The 18,408-nt window shown below is 42.9% G+C and overlaps 1 protein-coding gene across 5 annotated transcripts in view; it reads right to left on the bottom strand.

Moving 5' to 3' along the window:
• Nucleotides 1-229: 229 nt before the first annotated feature.
• GRAMD1B (GRAM domain containing 1B) overlaps nt 230-18,408 on the bottom strand; it is a 242,464-nt gene continuing 224,285 nt past the window's right edge. For 3 of the 5 annotated variants that reach the window (XM_044669656.1, XM_044669655.1, XM_044669657.1), the window contains 11 exons: nt 17,159-17,315; nt 15,107-15,296; nt 13,972-14,115; nt 12,874-12,992; nt 12,571-12,713; nt 10,366-10,469; nt 8,847-9,050; nt 7,274-7,367; nt 3,668-3,775; nt 3,265-3,382; nt 230-367 (listed from right to left, as the gene is read on the bottom strand). In XM_044669656.1, coding sequence (XP_044525591.1) covers nt 278-367; nt 3,265-3,382; nt 3,668-3,775; nt 7,274-7,367; nt 8,847-9,050; nt 10,366-10,469; nt 12,571-12,713; nt 12,874-12,992; nt 13,972-14,115; nt 15,107-15,296; nt 17,159-17,315 — 1,471 coding nt within the window. In that variant the 3' untranslated portion in view covers nt 230-277. Of the gene's footprint in view, nt 368-3,264; nt 3,455-3,667; nt 3,776-4,505; nt 4,518-7,273; nt 7,368-8,846; nt 9,051-10,365; nt 10,470-12,570; nt 12,714-12,873; nt 12,993-13,971; nt 14,116-15,106; nt 15,297-17,158; nt 17,316-18,408 lie in introns of all 5 variants that reach the window. The other 2 variants (XM_044669654.1, XM_044669653.1) reach the window with 2 other exon arrangements.

Genomic DNA, 18,408 nt, shown 5'->3' with positions numbered 1-18,408 from the left:
AAGGGTGGGGGTGGAAGGACTGGGGGGATAGAGAAAGTTGGTGAGGGTGCTAGGAGCTGTCCTCTGCCCTCCACCGAAAGAAATTGCTTTTCCGGCCAGTGCAGGAGGCAGTCCCGCTCCTTCTCCCTGGTACATAGGCATTATCTCTTTTTAAAATCTGTATATAATATATATTTATATTCTGTATATATATATATATATATTTATATATATATATTTATATGGTCTATGTACATGTATTGCACAGGCCTCTGAAGTCACTCCTGTTCCTGCCTTGTCAGTGGTAGTGGTTGCTCTTCTCCTCTTTTTCGGATGAGTAGTCTCGGGTTCTGATGCCATTCTGAAGGTTGATGAGTGAGTCCTTCATCTGTAAGACAAGAGAAGGCCAACCCCACCCAAAGGGTACATGCCCTGAGTTGGTTTCCTCAGCAAGGATCACCTGATACTTATCAAAGATAACTCAACTGAGCTAAGGAGCTACAGGGAACCAGGATCCTGAGCCAAGGTATGGTCTTAGGAGACCCCCTTCTCGAGGAGATGAACAGTGTAGGGAAGCCCTGCCTAAGTTCCCCTGAATCTTAATTTCTGAGAAGCTAGTTGTCAAAGCTGTTCTGGCCTACCTCATCCGACATCACTTCAGCATTATGTTTCTGGAAAATATCCCAAGAACCAAGAAGTTAGCCTTAAAAATGAAAAGGTTTCTCAGCTGTAACATGGTAAGACTAAAGACCTGGGGCTCCGAGAGGGACTTTTGGGATCATCTAGGCTAACTCCTCCCCTCCCACCTCCATTTTACCACTGACAAAACTAAAGAAGAGGTATTATATAGGGAGTAACTAGTGCAGTTGGGATTTGAATTTGGATCATAGATTTGGAAATAGAAGGGACTTTAGAGGCCATCCACTCTAACCCCTCAATTTATAGCTGAAGAAACCGAGGCCTGGGAGTTTAACTGATTTGTGGCAAGGTCCTAGAGATGGCAAATGACAAAGCCAGGACTGAAATCCATATCCAAGAACTCCAAATTCTGTACTCTAATCTCATAGATGAGGAAACTAAGTCTCAGAGACATTAAGTCATAGAGCTAATAAGTGTCAGCATCAGGGCTCTGAACCCAGGTCATCCACATTCTGTACTTGCATTCTATCCAGTATGTTAAATTGCCAACCAAGAATCGTCACTATCCTAAGAGAGTCCCAGTCAGCGATGGAATGACCAGTGCATTCATTTAAAAGATTTGTCCATTCTCCCCATCATTATGATCAAAATAAAAAAGCATCATAGCGATGCAGCAAAGTGACTGAGTAGATAGTCAGGTCTAGAGCTGAGAGGTCTCGGGTTCAAATGTGCCTCAGATGCTTCCTAGCTGTGTGACCCTGAGCAAGTGCCTAGCCCTTACTGCTCTTCTGCCTTGGAACTGATACTTAGGATCAGATTCTAGGTCAGAGAATGAGGGTTTGTGTTTTTAAGCATCTGCTTAATATGCTGCCCTGGATACCCTATCTGGCTATCTTTAAATCTTTTCTGCATCTCTAGAAGGATGTTCCTGCCAATTTGATTGCTCTAAGGCAGTGGTTCCCAAACTTTTTTGGCCTGCCACCCCCTTTCCAGAAAAAAATATTATTTAGCCCCCTGGAAATTAATTTTTTAAAATTTTAATAGCAATTAATAGGAAAGATAAATGCACCTGTGGCCATCACCGCATCCCTGGATCGCTGGCCAGCACCCACCAGGGGGCGGTGGCGCCCACTTTGGGAATTACTGCTCTAAGGGAAGCTTGAGAGGCGGCGTGGACAAACCAGCCTCAAAATCTGGAAGACCTGGGATGAGATCCGACAAATAATAGCCGTCTGATCAAAGGAAAGTCACTGAAACTCTTGGTGACCCAAGCAACTTTCTAAGGTTCCATCGATGAACAGAGTTATTGATCTCCATTGGGGGAGAGAGCTTTCACACAGGGGATGACCCCATACTAAGTGAGATCATACAAGGAAATCTTTCTGTATAGACCTGAAATTTGCATCAGGGTTAGACTTCACCCATCCCAAAGCAAGCTGTTCTTTGAATGCCAGATGTTGTTTAGTTGTTTCAGTTGTGTCTGACTCCTTGTGACTCCAAGGGGAATCCTCTTGGCAAAAGATACTGGAGGGGCTTAACATTTTCTTCTCCAGCTCATTTTATAGATGATGTACTAAGGTAAACGGGATTAAGTGACTTGCCCAGGGTCACACAGCAAGTTAAGTATTTGAGTTCTGAGAAGGTGGGATGGAGGAACTATTGACCTAAAATTGGCCCAATATCGGATTTTGACTGAAAATGACTCTTCTAAATGGCTAGATAGTATTTTGAACAAGAAAAAAAAAGTTTCACGCTACAAAGAATATAAATGATGTTGGGGTACATCCAAATCATCCAACAAGAATGAGGACCTAACATGTCAGAAGCAGCGAGCTGGTGTAGTAAATAAAGTGCTGGACCTGGAGTTGGGAATACTTGAGTTCAAACCTGGCCACTTACCAGCTATGTGACCCTGGGCATGTCATTTCAAATCTGCCTACCTCAATTTCCTCAACTATAAAATGAAGATAATAAATAGCACTTCTCTCCTAGGTTTTGTGTACAAATTAAATAAGACAATGTTTATAAAGTACATAGCATAGGCCTGGTACATTGAAGGTACTTGTTCCTTCTCCTTCCTTCCAAATGCTTTTACTGAAACAGAGAAAGCTACTACATATAATGAGGGCAGAGCAGGTTATTAAATATAATAGAAGATTTCATGATCCCTGGGATGACAAAGAAAGATAATGAAAGACTTAAGAAGATTTTCCTTGGGGTCAGATGGGTGGCTCAGTGGATTGAAAGCCAGGTCTGGAGATGGGAGGTGCTGGGTTCAAATCTGACTTCAGCAACTTCCCATCTGTGTGACTCTGGGCAAGACACTTAACCCTGCCATTGCCTGAATTTAATGCTCTGTCCCCTTGGAACCAATATATTGTATTGATTCTAAGATGGAAGGTAACAGTTTATAAAAAAAAAAAAAATTTAAAGGAAGAAGGCTTTCCAACCTTCCTCAGATGCCTGGGCTTCACTGTTTACCTCACTTTTCCTACTTCTACACTGGAAATCCCTCCTGCTGAAACTTCTTTGCTCTTGTGCTATGCTCTGGATGAACCTCCTGCTTCTAAGGCTAAATCAATGGATACTCGGGAAGGCATTCTAGTAAATGCCTGGGGGGAGGCAGGAGGAAGGGAATGTATTTACCTGGTCTAGAAGCATCACAGAGGATTTGATGATCTCCCTCCATTTTTGGAGCTCTGTGTCATGATACTTTTGTTGGGATTCTAAGAGCTGGGCCCATTCTGTCTGGGACTGAGGTAACCTGTGGGGCACAAGAAGGGTCACCCCGGCAGCTGGAGTTATGCTCAGAGGACTGTCCTGCGCTCCCAGACCCCTAGAGAATAGAGAGTCACATCATAGTGCTATACTCTCCACTCATTCCCTTGTGTTGTCTCCTCCCTTCCCTGACCCTCTCCCAAAAAGTGACCAGAAGGGAAACCCAAAAAGGGGGTTTTCCTTTTGGGAAGAAGGGCTCTGCTGTGAACAGAGAGGGTGAAAGACTGGTCATCTTTATATATATACAGGACGAAAATGGATCTCAGGTTACCTGTCCTGGAGTCTCAGGCCCTGCCATGCAGTGAGGGTCTGGGTCGTATATTCCAGCATCCAGAGTTTGTAGAACAACATGATATTGAGAATCACCAGCAGCACCAGGCTGGGAAAGGAACAGTAGAGAACAAAAGAAAAACCAATAGAGAAGCAGGCTTTCCTGGTGGCCCAGGCCCAGGAGGAAGCCTCTTCTGTGATCAAGAAAACTCTGCCATGGCCTTGGCCCAAACTACCACTGTTCCCCCCAGAAATTGTGAGGTGAAGAAAGAAATCAGAGGAAAAGAAGGAACACAGAGAAGGAGGGAAGAAGAAAGAGAAGATGAGAAGAGGGATGATACAGAAAGTAAAAGTACAAGGGGGAGGAAAGCAAGGAGAAAAGAAAGGAGTGAGGAGGGAAGAAGAGAGAGGAAGAGAGAAAGAGGAAAAGAGAGAGAAGGAAGGAGGGAGGGAAAAGGAAAAGAGGGTGAGAGGGGGGAAAGGAGAGGCAGAGGGAGAGGGAAAAGAGAGGGGGAGAGGAGGGGAGAAAGTTTACATATGCATGGAGAAGAAGAAAGGGGAAGGGAGAGAGGGACAGAGAAAGACAGGAAGGGAAAGAAAAAGATATTAACAGAGAAGGAGAGAGAGTGAAGGGGGCGGGGTAGACAAAACAGAATTGGCTTGAGGGGCCACAAATTATCTGAAGTGAGAGGGAAGCTGATGTGGGGAGAAAGGGAAGAAACATACAGCAGGGCATCAAGGGCATATAGAAAGCCAAGGTGCAAATTAGGATCCCAAAAGAAGTGAGGGGATAGAGGGGAAGAAGAAGGACTAGAGAAGGTAAATCATAGAGACAGTACCTGAAACAGATCCTAATGGGTGCAGGGGAGAGAAAAGAAGGAGGAGGTAGAGGTTAGAAAAGGACTGGCTTACAAAAGAGGAAATTTGCAGAGGAGGAGAACAAGCAGGACAGAGGCAGAAACAAGAAGATCCTATTACCTTCATCTGAAAAAATCTCAAGGAGCCATGACTACTAATCCTTACCCTTCCTTCCTATGCCCTCTTCTCCAGACTGCTGCTCTAGGGATCTGACTGAGCCCAGTAAAGCCTGAAGCATGCTGTTAGACTTGGAGTCAGGAGACAGGGGTTCAAATCCTGTCTCCAACAATTACTAGCTATGTAACTTTAGATAAGCGCATCATCAGTAAAATGAGTGTAGTAATATTTGTACCAACCACTTCATAGGGCTGTTGTGAGGAAGACACTTTTAAAAGGCCATAAAGTTATCATATTAAAATTCTATTACAATGTGAGTCATAATAAAACAAGATGGGTGAGAGGGATGAAGGTGAGAACAGCAATCAATGATCCAGAAAAGCACTAAATATAGGACTATTTTATAATTTTCTCCTGGAGAAATACTAGTGAGGAGAGAGGTAGCATGGTTTGGGGGTGTAGGGATAGAAATAAAGAGACATAGAGGGAGGGGAGGAGGGAGAGAGAAGAGAAAAGGGGGAAGAGGAGAAAGAGAGGGGGGAATGGGGAAAGGAGAGAGTTGGGTGAGGGGAAGGAGAGAGAGAAGACAAGAGAAGAGAATGAAAAAGGGAGGGAGAGAGAAAGAGGGAGAAGGAGAGGAGGGGAGAGACAGACAGACAGAAAAGGGGTGGAGGGAGAGAAAAGTGGAGAGAGAGTGCTGCCCTTAAGGTTCAGGCCCTATGTCTGATACATACTGCCTGTGTGAACCTGGGCAACTCCTCAAGCAGTTATCTGTGCTAGAGGTTCTTAAACCTGAGATCCATGAACTTGTATTAATATGTTTTGATAACTGAATTTCAAAGTAATTGGTTTCCTTTGTAATCTTATGAATTTTATTTATGCATTTAAAAACATTTTCTAAGAAGGGGTCCATATACTTCACTAGACTGCCCAAAGGGGCCATGATAGACAAAAAGGGGAAGAACTATTTATAAGTTGAAGAGTAGGTGCAGAAAAAAAAAGGAAGGAAGGAAGAAAGAGAGAGGGAGAGAGGGAGAGAGAAGGAAGGGAGGGAGGGAAGGAAAAAGGAAGGGAGGAAAGGAAGGGAGGGGAAAAAGGGAAGGAAGAGAGGAAGGAAGGAAGGAAGGAAGGAAGGAAGGAAGGTAGGAAAGAAATTAAGAAAATATTATTGAGGAGTGCTCTTGTACCACCCAGGGCTCACTGGTATGGGATACTTGCTTACAGTGAGATATCTGAGAAACTAATGAACTTTCATGCACCCTCCACTATGTCCTGTAGGGGTCAGGAGGACTAGGTGACTAGGTGATGTTTTTGCCACCATGATTTAGGGGGTCAAGGAGCTTAGCTAGTGTTCGCTAGGTAACTTTGGGAAAATCTCCCTCCCTAGGCTTCAGCATCCACTGAAAATCTTATTGTAGTACAAGTTCATGGGAGACAAGAAATGACAAAAAGAAATGCCCCTTATATATCAAAAAATTGAGTGGGTCTTTTTATAGTAGCAAAGAAATGAAATAAAGTATATGTTCACTGGGGAATGACTAAACAAACTGGAGTATTTGAATATGATGATCCATTATTCTGTATAAGAAACCATAAAATAATGTATACAGCAAGCAAGGCATAGGAAAATCCTGTCACTTGATGCAGAGGACAAAAAAGGCCAGGAAAACTACATACATGATGACTAAAACAACAAAAAAAACCTATTCAAACAATGTTGCCAAGTCTAATGACCAAGCTTGGCTCAAAGAAAAGGCTTGAGAAGGGATTTCACCGCAGCTTCTTTGTATCCCATGGCTAAGGATGTACAATGCTGCATACATCGGACTTTTTTGATATGTGGGTTAGTTTTGCTAAACTGTATTTTCCCTCTCTCTTATTCTTTGCTGTGATAGCTCAGTCTCTAGAGATAAACTGTGATGTGGGTCATAGATGTGGGTGATGTGGGTGAGATATAGTGGGTGATATGAAGACAAAAGCTACCAACATTTTTTTTTAAAGAGATGATGAAAGAGAAACAAGCAGCAACAGATATTTTTAAAAAGAGAGAGAGTCATCACTTAATACTGAGCCAGGCTTGGAGACAGGCAGTCTTAGACTCAGATACAGCCTCAGACACTTCCTAGCTGTATGACCCTGGGCAAGTGGTTTAATCCCCTGCCTAATCCTTACAGCTTTTCTGCCTTGGAACCAATACTTCATATTGCTCCTAATTCAGAGGTATGAGTTTATAAAAAAAGAAAAGGGAGCCAGAGTCATGGAGAGTCAGGGGAAAAGTGAGCAAATGATAAATAGAGACAAAGGGCAAGGGAAAAAAAGTCGAAACAGAAAGCCAAAGACAAAATGCCATCCCCCATCTGTGGAGTACTTTTAACTCTGACAGGTTTTTCTCTTCTATTAAATCATCTTCTGTTTACTCTGTGGACTAAGGAGATCAGCAAGAGAAGGAAATGCAGAGGGTGAAAGCAGCAGAGAGACAAACGGAGCTGAAGAGAGAGAAAGAAGGGGAAGAAATGAAAGGCAGGTGAGAGGAGGCAGAAGGTGGGGAGCTCTGTGTGCCCGGAAAGGTCGAAGTGAGCTCGAGGTAATGGTAAGGCAGGACAGAGGCAGGGGGAGCCTGGGAGTCCCTTACACACAGCTGATAATGAGCAGCAGCTTGGAAACACTCTGCAGGTGGAAGCCGCCAGGAGGGGTGTCTTCAGGGATGTGACGGGTCTGTGTGGAGCCTAGAGAAAGAACAGATCAGGCGGTCACCATCAGTCACTCACTACTAGTCATCTTCTTCCTCTTTTTCCTGATTCTCATCCTTCCTTACCCTCTAAGTGCCACATGTCCTGCCATAGCAGTAACAGTGGAGACTGTTATCCAGGACTCTGGTGGGACAGAGAGCCAAGTCTAGAGGCAAGAGGTCCTGGGTTCAAATCTGGCCTCAGACACTTGCTAGCTATGCGATCCTGGACAAGTCACTTAAAACCTGATCACCTAACCCTTACCGCTTTTCTGTAAAAACTGATACTAAGAAAGAAGGTATAGGTTAGGAATAAATAAAGTAAATGAGAACCCTTTTTATTTAGGGGCAGGTAGGTGGCTCAGTGAATAGAAAGCTAGACCTTTGGAAGGAAAGGCTTGGGTTCAAATCTGTCTTCAGATACTTCTCAGCGGTGTGACCCTGAGCAAGTCAATTAACCCCAATTGCCTAGCCCTTACTGCTTTTCTGCTTTGGAATCAATACTCAGTATTGATCCTGACAGAAGGTAAGGGTTTAAAAAAATAAAAAAGACTAAAAAGGTGGCCCCTGCCTCCTAGAGCCTTTCCAAGCCACATCTTAACTAAAGTAGAAGTTCCTAAATGATGAATAAAAGGCTGTGAGTGTCTTCTACTTCTCTTTGTGCTCCTTGCAGATCCCATGACAGGACAGGTGCTGAATGGGTACTTACTGAATGATTAAATTATTGGGCGTGGATGTAAGGAGGGAGAAGGATAAAATGAGTAAATAAAGTCAAGATGGGATATATTAGGTATTCAATACAGGTTAAAAGGAAAGTTATATTTGGGTAGGGAGCCGGGAAGTCACTGTGGGAGTCCCATGTGCCAATAAATTATAAATATAATTCCCACCAGAGAAGCAGAAGAAAAGAAGACTATGGGCTTGAGGATGGATTTATAATTGCAAATAAGTAGCCTTGTGGCAGGGGCTAACACTATGGTGTCCTGGCCACTATGTGGGATGGAACGTGGTCCCTGGTTAAGCAGAGAACTTTCTCCAGAGGCAGTGACCACTCCCACAAGGGCATCCTTCAACACTGTGCCATTCTGCAGAGCTCAAGCAGGGCTGCCAGGGGAACTGGGTGACATGGAAACCGAGTCCAAATGGAGCTTTCTCCCTGTGTTGCTAACAACTGGAGTTGCCAGAGATTGTGAACTTTTGGCAAGTTCTAAAAACATTGTATCAGAGATGCTAGGAGATAAAGGACTTTCACCTTTATTAAAACATTTAATGAGTCATGTACAGACTAATGCAAATAATATATTGATGTGTGTATATCCCCAGGACACAGCACAGTGCCTTAAATGGAGATGTTTTACATATATCTGTGGAACTGAATTGCATTAAATTTAATCTCCAGTCAAGAACTTTAATTATAGAAATACAAGCTTTGGTCCAGGTCCCTACCTCCCCTCTCTTGCCTTGATCTGGGTCATACCTGCTACATGTTTGATCCTATGGCCCACATCCTCATCGGTAGGAGTAGTGACAGGGCTCATAACCTCCTCCAAATGAGGTACTCTCAGATGGGCATGGGGTCGCTTCCTCCTCCGTACAGCAGGGGCTTTGCTGGACTTCTCTTTGGGAGACTGTCTGTGTACCTCGGCCAGGTAGGTGCTCTCTGTTTTTGTCAACTCACTCTCTGCCAAGGAAAATTGTCTTACATTAGGGCCAGGTTACAAGGGCCATAACCCCATCTCTTGATACCTCCCAGATCCCAGTATTGTCTTCCTTCTTTTCAGGATCATCCCTCCTCTCCCTTCTTCCTTCCTCTAGAAACCTTTCTAGCCCACTGCTTTAGTTAGAGGGAAAGGATATGGAACAAACAAGAAGTAGCTCCTACTTGTGATAAAGCATGCTATCCACCTATTAATAGAAAGGTGATATACTCAATTTGAGTACAGATTGAGACATACTTCTTTTGGACATGGCCAATGTGAGAATTTATTTTGCTTGACTATACAAGTTTATAAACAGGGTTTATATTTTTCTTGCTTTCTCAATGGAGAGATGGGAAGGAAAGAAGGTGGATCTGAAGATAAGATAAAAACAGAAATTCAGATAAGAAGTGGCATTTAATTGAGAACCTTTATTATCTTCCATAGTGGCTAAAAGCCAGGTGGTGGGGTCAAAGGCTTGTGAAACATCATAGTTACTGCATATAACATCTAAGTAGTCTCTCTCTCTCTCTCTCTCTCTCTCTCTCTCTCTCTCTCTCTCTCTCTCTCTCTCTCTCTCTCCCTCTCCCCCCTTCTCTATCTCACACACACACACACACACATACACATAATACAGAGCACACTCAAACTCTCTTTTATGCACATCTACATGGTAATTAGGAATCAAGAAGCCCAGATTCCATTGCTGGCTTGGCCTTTTTTAATTACTTGTGTGACTTTGGACAAGTGATTTTGTTTGTTTATTTTTTAATTAATTCATTTATCAATTATGTGTAATAAAAAATTTCCGCATAAGTTTTCCAAAGTTATATGATCCAATTATTTAACCTTTAAAAGACTCAGAAACCTCATAAAAAAAATGAGGGAGTTGGAACCTAGATGATGTCTAAGATCCCTTGACTCTTTTAAATAATATAATCCTGTGATATTAAGTCAATTCACCTCTGCTGAGCTTTAGTTTGCCTCCTGATTCATCTATAAAAGGAGGGAATTGACCTTGATGGTCACTAACTAAAGTGCTTTCCGGTTTTACCATTCTGATCCCACTTAAAGTCTACCAACTAACACAAACCATACTTTACTGCACACAATCATGTTTTTCCCCTGACCTTACCCCACACTCACACTTTCTAACATTCATTGTCTCCATTTTCTCTTCAGGGACATGCAAACCCTTCTCTGCTTTGTTCCCAGGTCATTACATTGATCCCTCCCCACCCACACTCTTCCACCCTTCCTCATAGGGTCCAAGGTACAGCAATGATTTCAAGTCCTCACCTAAATGGCGGAAATAATCTTCAAGCCCACTCCAGAAATTCTTCTCGATGAATGTTTTCACTAGCCCCCAGGGCTGTTTCCTATAGCGCAGCTCTGTGGAAACCCTAAGAAATGAAGCCCCAAACCGAATTGTTATTATGGAACAGGCCTTTCACCCTTGGCAGGACTCAAATCAAAACAGGTCTTCTTCCCATAATCCCCCAACTCCCTTGGAGTTTGGAAAAAGCCCTCTAGGTACATGTTCCTCTAGATTCTAATTTCACAGTAGAGAGGGAGGGTACCCTCACAGTGGCTCCTATCTCACTGAATAAGCCTGGAATCTCAGATGACAATAGGCAGAGGTCGGGGCACTGAGGGCAGCTCCCCATAATGAGATGTCCTAATGCAAAGTAGGAAACAACATGACAAATCCAAATTACTCCTTTCATGTTCCAGAGGTTGGACTCAAGAACTGAATAACTTAGAGGGCTTAGAGTTGGAAGGGATCTCAGAGGTTATTGGGTCCAATAATCTACCCAAATTACAAAGCCCAATGGTAATATTCACTAGCCTATTCCTAAAGAATTCCTGAAATGTGGAACTTACTCTCTTCCATTTGGGAAAAGCTTGAGCTACTAAATGGTAATTTGTTATGCTAGTTTCAAATCCCTGTTCCTATAACTTCCATCTATTAGATCTTAGTTGTCCCCTCCAGGATGAGGCAGAATAAATCTACCATCTACTATATGGAAACCCTTCCAATATTTGTTTGAAGGATTTGAGCCATTTTTTGATTAGAATCAAGAAACAAAGTTTGATATGTCTCAAGAATTGCATCTTCAAGATCCAAATTTCCTTCTTTCTTGCCCTTCATTGCCCATTCCTATCCTGTGAGGCAGATCACAGTACCTCCACTTTGCCTTCTCTAAACCTTTCTCCTACCATATCTTGTTCTCCTTCCATACCCTATCTGGCATGTTTCCTTCCCTCACAGATTAATTTGCCCTTCACAGGAGAGCTTCCACAGTTTCCAGGAGAGAGCTGTACTCTAGTTGAAGAAACCAAAGAGAAGTCATGGTAATTGTATCAAGTATATTAAGGGCTATCATAAAAAGAGTAAAACAGAATGGTTCTGCTTGGTCCCAGAGTACAGAACTTCCAGGAATACTTGAGGGAAGTCAGAGAGAGTTGGGCTTGGTGTAAGCTTAACATTTCAACTTAACATTTACAGTTATTCAAACAATTAGTTATCCAAATAAAGAATGGGCTGCTTTGAGAGTTGGTGGGTTCCCCTTTAATGAAGATCTTTGAGCTAAGATTGGTTGGTAATGTTCCTTGGTGCTATATACTTGTGTGTATATACATACACATATACATTTCACACACTATTATATGGAATAGCTTCTGAGGACCCTTCTAACTCTGAGATTCTTTTGTGAAGAACTTAACATAATAATTTAATAAGCTTTAACTGAGTGCCTACTATGTACAAAGTTTTGTCTTAGGAACTAAGGGAGCTGCAGTAATATCTAAGACAGGATCTCAATCCTCTAAGAACTTATTGTCTAGAGGGGAAAATAAGACACATAAAGAAATAATAACACAAGGCATTCACTCAGATGAGGGAGAGCACTTGAATCCAGAAAAACAAGGGTAGACTTGATGGAGCTGGCATTTGAGCTGGTCTTGAAACTGAGCCTCATTTCCCATAATCTCAGACTTTGGTCCTTCCTCTGAGTCTTCTTAGATCTTGCTATTCTTCCCTGTTGTCTTCCAGCTTTGGGTCCTCCATCCTTCTCTAGCCATATACCTATATATCCTTCCTCCCAAATAGCTTCCATAGCTCCTGTTACTTTCTCCAATACTTTACAAAACAGAGACCTCCAGGGCAACACTAAATCCATAAAGTCATAAGCATCCCTAGAAATTGCAGTAAGACCAACAGAAGCCAAAGTTTGAAGCAATATTCAACCCCACTTTACCTCCTCTAACAGTGGAAAAAGCACTGGATACAGATCCAGAAGACATGGGTTCAAACCCCAGCTTTGCCACTTATATCTGCTATGTGACTTTGGGTAAGTGGCTGAACTTTTTCTTCATCTTTAAAATTAGGATGATTGATTAGATGATCTCTGAGGTCCATTTCAACTCTAAAAATGTGTTCTGTTTTAGGGTCTCCTTAAAGAACCTCCCCCATGGCCACCCATCCTGCTGGGATAGCATTACCTGAGTCTGCTCTTATTTCGAGCCACGCGGGTGAGTGTGTAACGGTTGATGGTATAGAAGTAGTCATGGTATGGCACATCATGGGTGAGCACCTCAGCATCGATCACATAGCATTCACTTTCTTGGCAGGCTTTGTACATGGTCTATAAAGGAGAAGGGAGCCATGGAGTAGGACCAAAGAAGAGTAAGTTGGTTCCCCAATCCCCACTCCCCAAAAGAAATACCCTGGGGGCTCTGAGGTACTGTCCTCACTTCTTAGTACTAGAATTGGGAGCCTCCTTTTCTTTCCATTCTATATTGTACCTGGGTCTCTGTGACAGTGGCAGTTTTGGGAGCCAGAGGGTTGGTGAGGGTGATGGTGTAGAGAATCACTCGACTCTGGTTTCCATTATCCTCCTTTTTCCATGGATGAAAGATGATATCTGGTAGTAGTGAAGGAGTAAGGGATGAGAAAGAGAGAAAAGAGGTACCCTGATTTGAATTTCACCTCAAAAGGAACTGTTCTCAGCTGCTGTGAGTGGATAACTAGTCCCTAAGTAGGGGCCAATGGGAACTTGAGTATGAGGGGAGGGACAGTGGACAGAGAGGCAGGGAAAAAAAGGAAGGAGGGTTGGGTGTATGAGTGGGAGGCAGGAGGAGTTGAAGGAGAAAGAGGCTCATTGTAGTTGTTGCTGAAATTCTGCACAGAGCTAAGGAATTCCAACGGTTCCTGAAGCAGGGGCAAGAGGTCTTGGGGCCACCTACGGGGATTCTGGCAACACTGGGGTTACTGTGATGAGGGTCTGGGTTCTCCTGGGAAAAAGCGCTCTTTTCTCATCTACTATGACTCTCCAGTGCCCTGTGAATGCCCTCCCCTTCTCGAAGACGGGCATACTGAGATGTTATGCTAACTAAACATTGAATTGAATTGCATGTACAAAGGGCAGGATGTTGCTTGGCTATACTAAGTCTAGAGTCTAAGGAATTGGGGCAGTGACAGTAGAAGGCCATTGAAAATTCCAAAACTGGAGTTCCCATGAGGAGTTCTGGTGGAAGAGGAGAGGATATCTGGATATAAAAGCAACATGAGTCCCTCTGAAGCCAGATATATATTCTCATATGTTAGGGCATAAAAAGATGAAAGTGGCAAGGATGAAAGGAAAGGACTGACACAAGAGAAGGAGGAAAAAGAGAGAAGGCCATGAGGGAGGTGGGAGAAGGAAGGCTGGTAGATGATAACAAGGGAGAGGAAGGAGAAGACGAAGAGACAGGGGAAGGGGAGAGTTGGGGAAGAAGGGGATGGGGAAAGGGAAACTGTTTGGAAAAGAAGGAAGAGAGGAAAGTATGGGAAGAAAAGAAGGAAGGGAATGTGCAAAGAGCAAGCCAGTATAGGAAAGAAAAGGAGCCCCAGGCAAAACAGACCAGAGAAACGACGTTGCTCCATGAAATCCCTCTGAAAGGGAGAGTCGGTGAAGAGCAGGTCATAGAGTTTGTCAACACTGAAGTTAAAGACCTCATTCACATACTGCCGGCCACTCAGGTCTTCATAGAAGGCTTGGACTTCCCCTGTAGGGAATACACAGAAAAGGGCTGCACTGAAAAAGAGTATTAGGGGAATAGAGGCAGATTGAGAACCAGGATTTCTCTAAAACTGAGTTATTTTTGCAATGGAGTCAGAATCCTAGGGGAGATTCTATATTCAGCCTCGCTGCTGAGCAGGGGGACACTGGTGGAACACTTGGAAAAGGATCTCAATTGTGTAATCCACAAATTAGTTCATTCATCAGTGAATAATTGAGGCCTGACTATATTCACTAGTCATTAACAGTGGTGAGGCACCAGTTAATGATTAATGAATGAATCTGGCTTCTTTTCCGTGAACGTGAGCTACATCTTCCCCTTATTCAGGTGACCTGGGGCTGTCCTTCTAGAAAGGTCTAGTGGGAGGCTACCCCCTCAGTGATCCCAAATGGAAGGGTCAAAAGGTTCGCCTGACCCTAATAGTTTCCTCATTGGTCTGCCAAGACACCAGCCTAAATGGTGCATACACCAACTCAGACTGAACTTCCTACCATTAGTCACTAATGACTTAAGACAATAAGTGGGAAGGACACAGTAACTCCCAAAGTCTCTAGTTGATATATATACGTATTCCCTGGGAATAACCCATGTAGTCCTGTCCCATCAGCACACTAGCATTGACTTGATGACCAGGTTAGTTAGCCCTGTTAGATAAGTAAGTTTCCATAGGAGGAGTAAGGTGATAATAAACCTTGGATGGTAGGGCAAGGCACAAAGCCATAGGTAGTAAGGCTAGATCTAGAATGACTGGGAACCCAGCCTGGATGATAAAGCAAGGGGGCAGAGAGATGGGGAAGGGAAGAGGATATACTTAAATTGAATTTCACCTCCTTGATAATCTTGCCTAGGGCCAGCTCTGCTGCCCTCCTGGGCAATGATCCTGGAGACATGCTCAAGTCTCTATGTAGGGATGTCTGTTATTTCAGCCTCCTCCACTAGGTGTGAAGGAAAGCAAGCCTCTTTCTAAACCCCCTACCTTCATCATGGGTGTCAGACGAGTCACTGAGCTCAGTGGGAATATCCTCATTATCATTGAAATCCAAAGAGGGGGAGTTCACTGGGGCAAGGATCTCGATCTTTTCCCCAATGATGTTGTCAATTGTGAGCTCCTTCTCCAGGGGACCATCCCCTTCTACCACCTCTTCTTCCAGGGGCAATCCATCAAACTGAAGCAAAGACAGAGAGGTTAGATTTCTATGTGCACTAAGAAAGGTACTGGTGCCTCAGGAGGGAGTGTTAGACTCAGATGAGTAATCATTCAACCAATAAAATGTTATCGTTCCTGAGGAGGCCACTACTAAAAGCCACAGAATCATACTAGTTGCATTCTTCCACACCCAAATCTACTTGCCATTTCCTTCCTTCTCTGTACATATAGTATCACGGTTCAAATGATGCTGAGGACCTCCTGCAAATCTTAAAAGTTGGTTATTTCAGGGGCAATTAAGTGGCTCAGGGATTGAAATGGGAGGACCTGGGTTCAAATTTTGCCTCAGATACTTCCTAGCTGTATAACCCTAAGGAAGTCACTAAATTCCCATTGCCTAGCTTTTGCCACTCTCCTGCCTTGGTACCAATGCATGGTATTGATTCTAAGGTAAGAGTTTAAAAAAAAAAAAGGTTGAATATTTCACTTTAAACCTGATCCAAAAATGTCAGTGTCACCCACTAGAGAGACTAGGGACATCTAGTCTCAATATTTACTCAGAAAGGATGCTCTCTTGTGTGGTTCCATTATATATTTACATATATATAAATACATGCATATAATTGGATATAACAATGCTCAATGCTCCTTTGCCACTAAGTAGCACTTTTATTCCAAGAAATTCCAGGGTTTCTTCTGGGAATATTATTATATTTGTTCTAACAGTCATGCAAGAGAATAGGGACAGATGGGGAGAATAGACCTTAATGGGGAGGTAACATGTTCCAAAGGAGGCACAAACCCAGGTGTCATTGTTTCTGAGACACCTGAGTGATCTTTAAGACTACTTTCTTCAGTTATCTTTCCTTCATAGAGCCTCCAGATTCTAAAACCTATCAATACATTCCTTGATCCATCTCAGGGTTTTGCCTCCCCTCTTAGACTGTAAAGGCCCTTTAGGACTGAGTTGGAAAATGTTCCCTTCCCCTTCTTGTTTTAAGAATAGCCAGGTACCAGAACTATAGATGAAGCTGGGGCCTCAAGCTGCTCAATATCTACCCTATTCAAAGGCTAAGGCTTAGGTCGTGGGTGACTAAGGCAGGGACCTTGGGCAAAAGAGCTGTAATGGATACTCTCTAATTTGGAAGCAGCATTTGGAAGCCAAAGGGAGAGGCTAGGCATGGTAGAAGACAGAAAGGAGCTGTGGACAGAATTTGGGAATGGTTTCCATTCACTCAGAAGAGGGATATAAATGGAACCCTCTAAGAAATGCCTGGAGCTCCATGCCAGGACACTTCTTCCAGCTCTGGGCTTATTTCATTAGCCTTCACCTTTACTCTTCTATTTAACTGTCTCACCATTTAAGAAATAGATTATTTCTATGACTTACCTAGAATTTCAGGAACTGTCACATACCCTGAGGTGATTCAGTAAATATTTATTCAGTGACTAACCCACCTCAGAAAGAGATCTTATCAGTCAGGAAATCAAAAAAATCTCTCCTTTAATTAGTTGGTGTAAATTATTCTCCCCTCAGGGGTATGCTGGCTCACAGGAGCTGATTGTTAAATTTACAGCATAAGCACCTATATATCTGAGATCAGCAAATGCTATAAATCAGGGGCTTGATCTACTGTTTTGTTGCTAGTGTAGACTTAAGAGATGAAGAAAATGCAAATAATGCAGATTCAATTTTAAAATGTGTCATGTTGTACATTATTTTCATTTTTTAGAAAGCCAATTGTTAAACATTTACCAGCATATCTCTGCCACAATTCAAACTCACTTCCCAAGTCAATTCCCTCTATCCAGGCCTACTCAGCTAAACTAGTGGAAAATGGGCACTGAGTTAAGGGTAGAAGCAAGGGTTGCAATCCATACCGAGACAGGGGCTTCACTGCTTCCAGTGGAGGTCAGTGTGCTGTTGGTGATAGATTTCTTCGGCAGCTGTGGGCTGGCATCTGGCTTAGTCTCTATGCTGCTTTTGGAGGAGCTGTCATTCACCTCGTTCTCTTCCACTGGGAGCTCCTCACAATAGCTGAATAGGGGCAAGAAGAAAGAAGAGGAAGATCAGTGCCCACTAAACCAGGTCTCGCTGCAGCTCCTTCTTCTATCTGCCCAGAGGAGCAGAAGTAAGGAGGGATGATTCAGGCCATTCACAAATGCCCCTCAGCTATGATTCTGCCATCTAACCTTAAAATAAAGGGAACTTGGGAGCAGCTAAATGGCTCAGTGGATAGAGAGCCAGCCTAGAGACAAGAGGTCCTGGATTCAAATCTTCCTAACTGAGTGACCTGGGCAAGCCGCTTAACCCACACTGCCCAGTTCTTACCACTCTTCTGCTTTGGAAGCAATACACAGTATTGATTCTAAGATGGAAAGTAAGGTGGTTTTTTTTTTTAATAAAATTAAAAATTAAAAAAATATGGGGAAAATGACAACTTTGAATGCCCATTTTCACCTCTGAAACCATATTCATGCATATTATTTTTCCCTGGGATATCCTTCCTGGACTGTCACATATTTTCCTATGTCTCTAACCTTGAGTATTCTCCTTTGTCCTCTCTACTAATTCCCACACATTTAAAATTTCTGGAAAAGCTCCATCACTAAACAATAGTCCTTTTCATTGGCTTTACCATCCAATTCTCTGATAATTTTTACATTTATACTTTTTCCCCTCTTGCATCAAAACATCCCTAACTTGCAATAATAACACATTTCTACAGCACTTTTTCATTTATAAGTGCACTGTTCACACCAAGCCATTAAAGTAGGTACTAGAAGAATTTTTGTCCCCATTTCACAAAGGCAGAAAACTAAAAAGGTTAATCGGATCTGCCTAAAGTCACACAGCAAAACTGAGATTTGGTCTTTCTATTACCAATCTTCCTCCTTTGCACTAAATCATTTTGAACTTTCTGGAGTGTTCCTCCTTCAAGGATCTGTGATTTTATCCATTTGGGTATTGTTCCCACCAATGTAAATCACAATATCTCCATACCTTAGGAGATAACTTTTGAGTTGTGGTTGAAAATTATTTATCACCCAGAGACCATCTTTCTAATTATGTGCCTCTTCAGACTTAACATCCTTGAAAAACAGAATCAATAATGGTCCCTTATTCAAAA

This window comes from Gracilinanus agilis, chromosome 3 (assembly GCF_016433145.1).
Source record: "Gracilinanus agilis isolate LMUSP501 chromosome 3, AgileGrace, whole genome shotgun sequence".
Taxonomy (NCBI): Eukaryota; Metazoa; Chordata; class Mammalia; order Didelphimorphia; family Didelphidae; genus Gracilinanus; species Gracilinanus agilis.
Note: the sequence above shows the minus strand (reverse complement) of the source record. Positions and strands in the feature narration are given on the sequence as shown.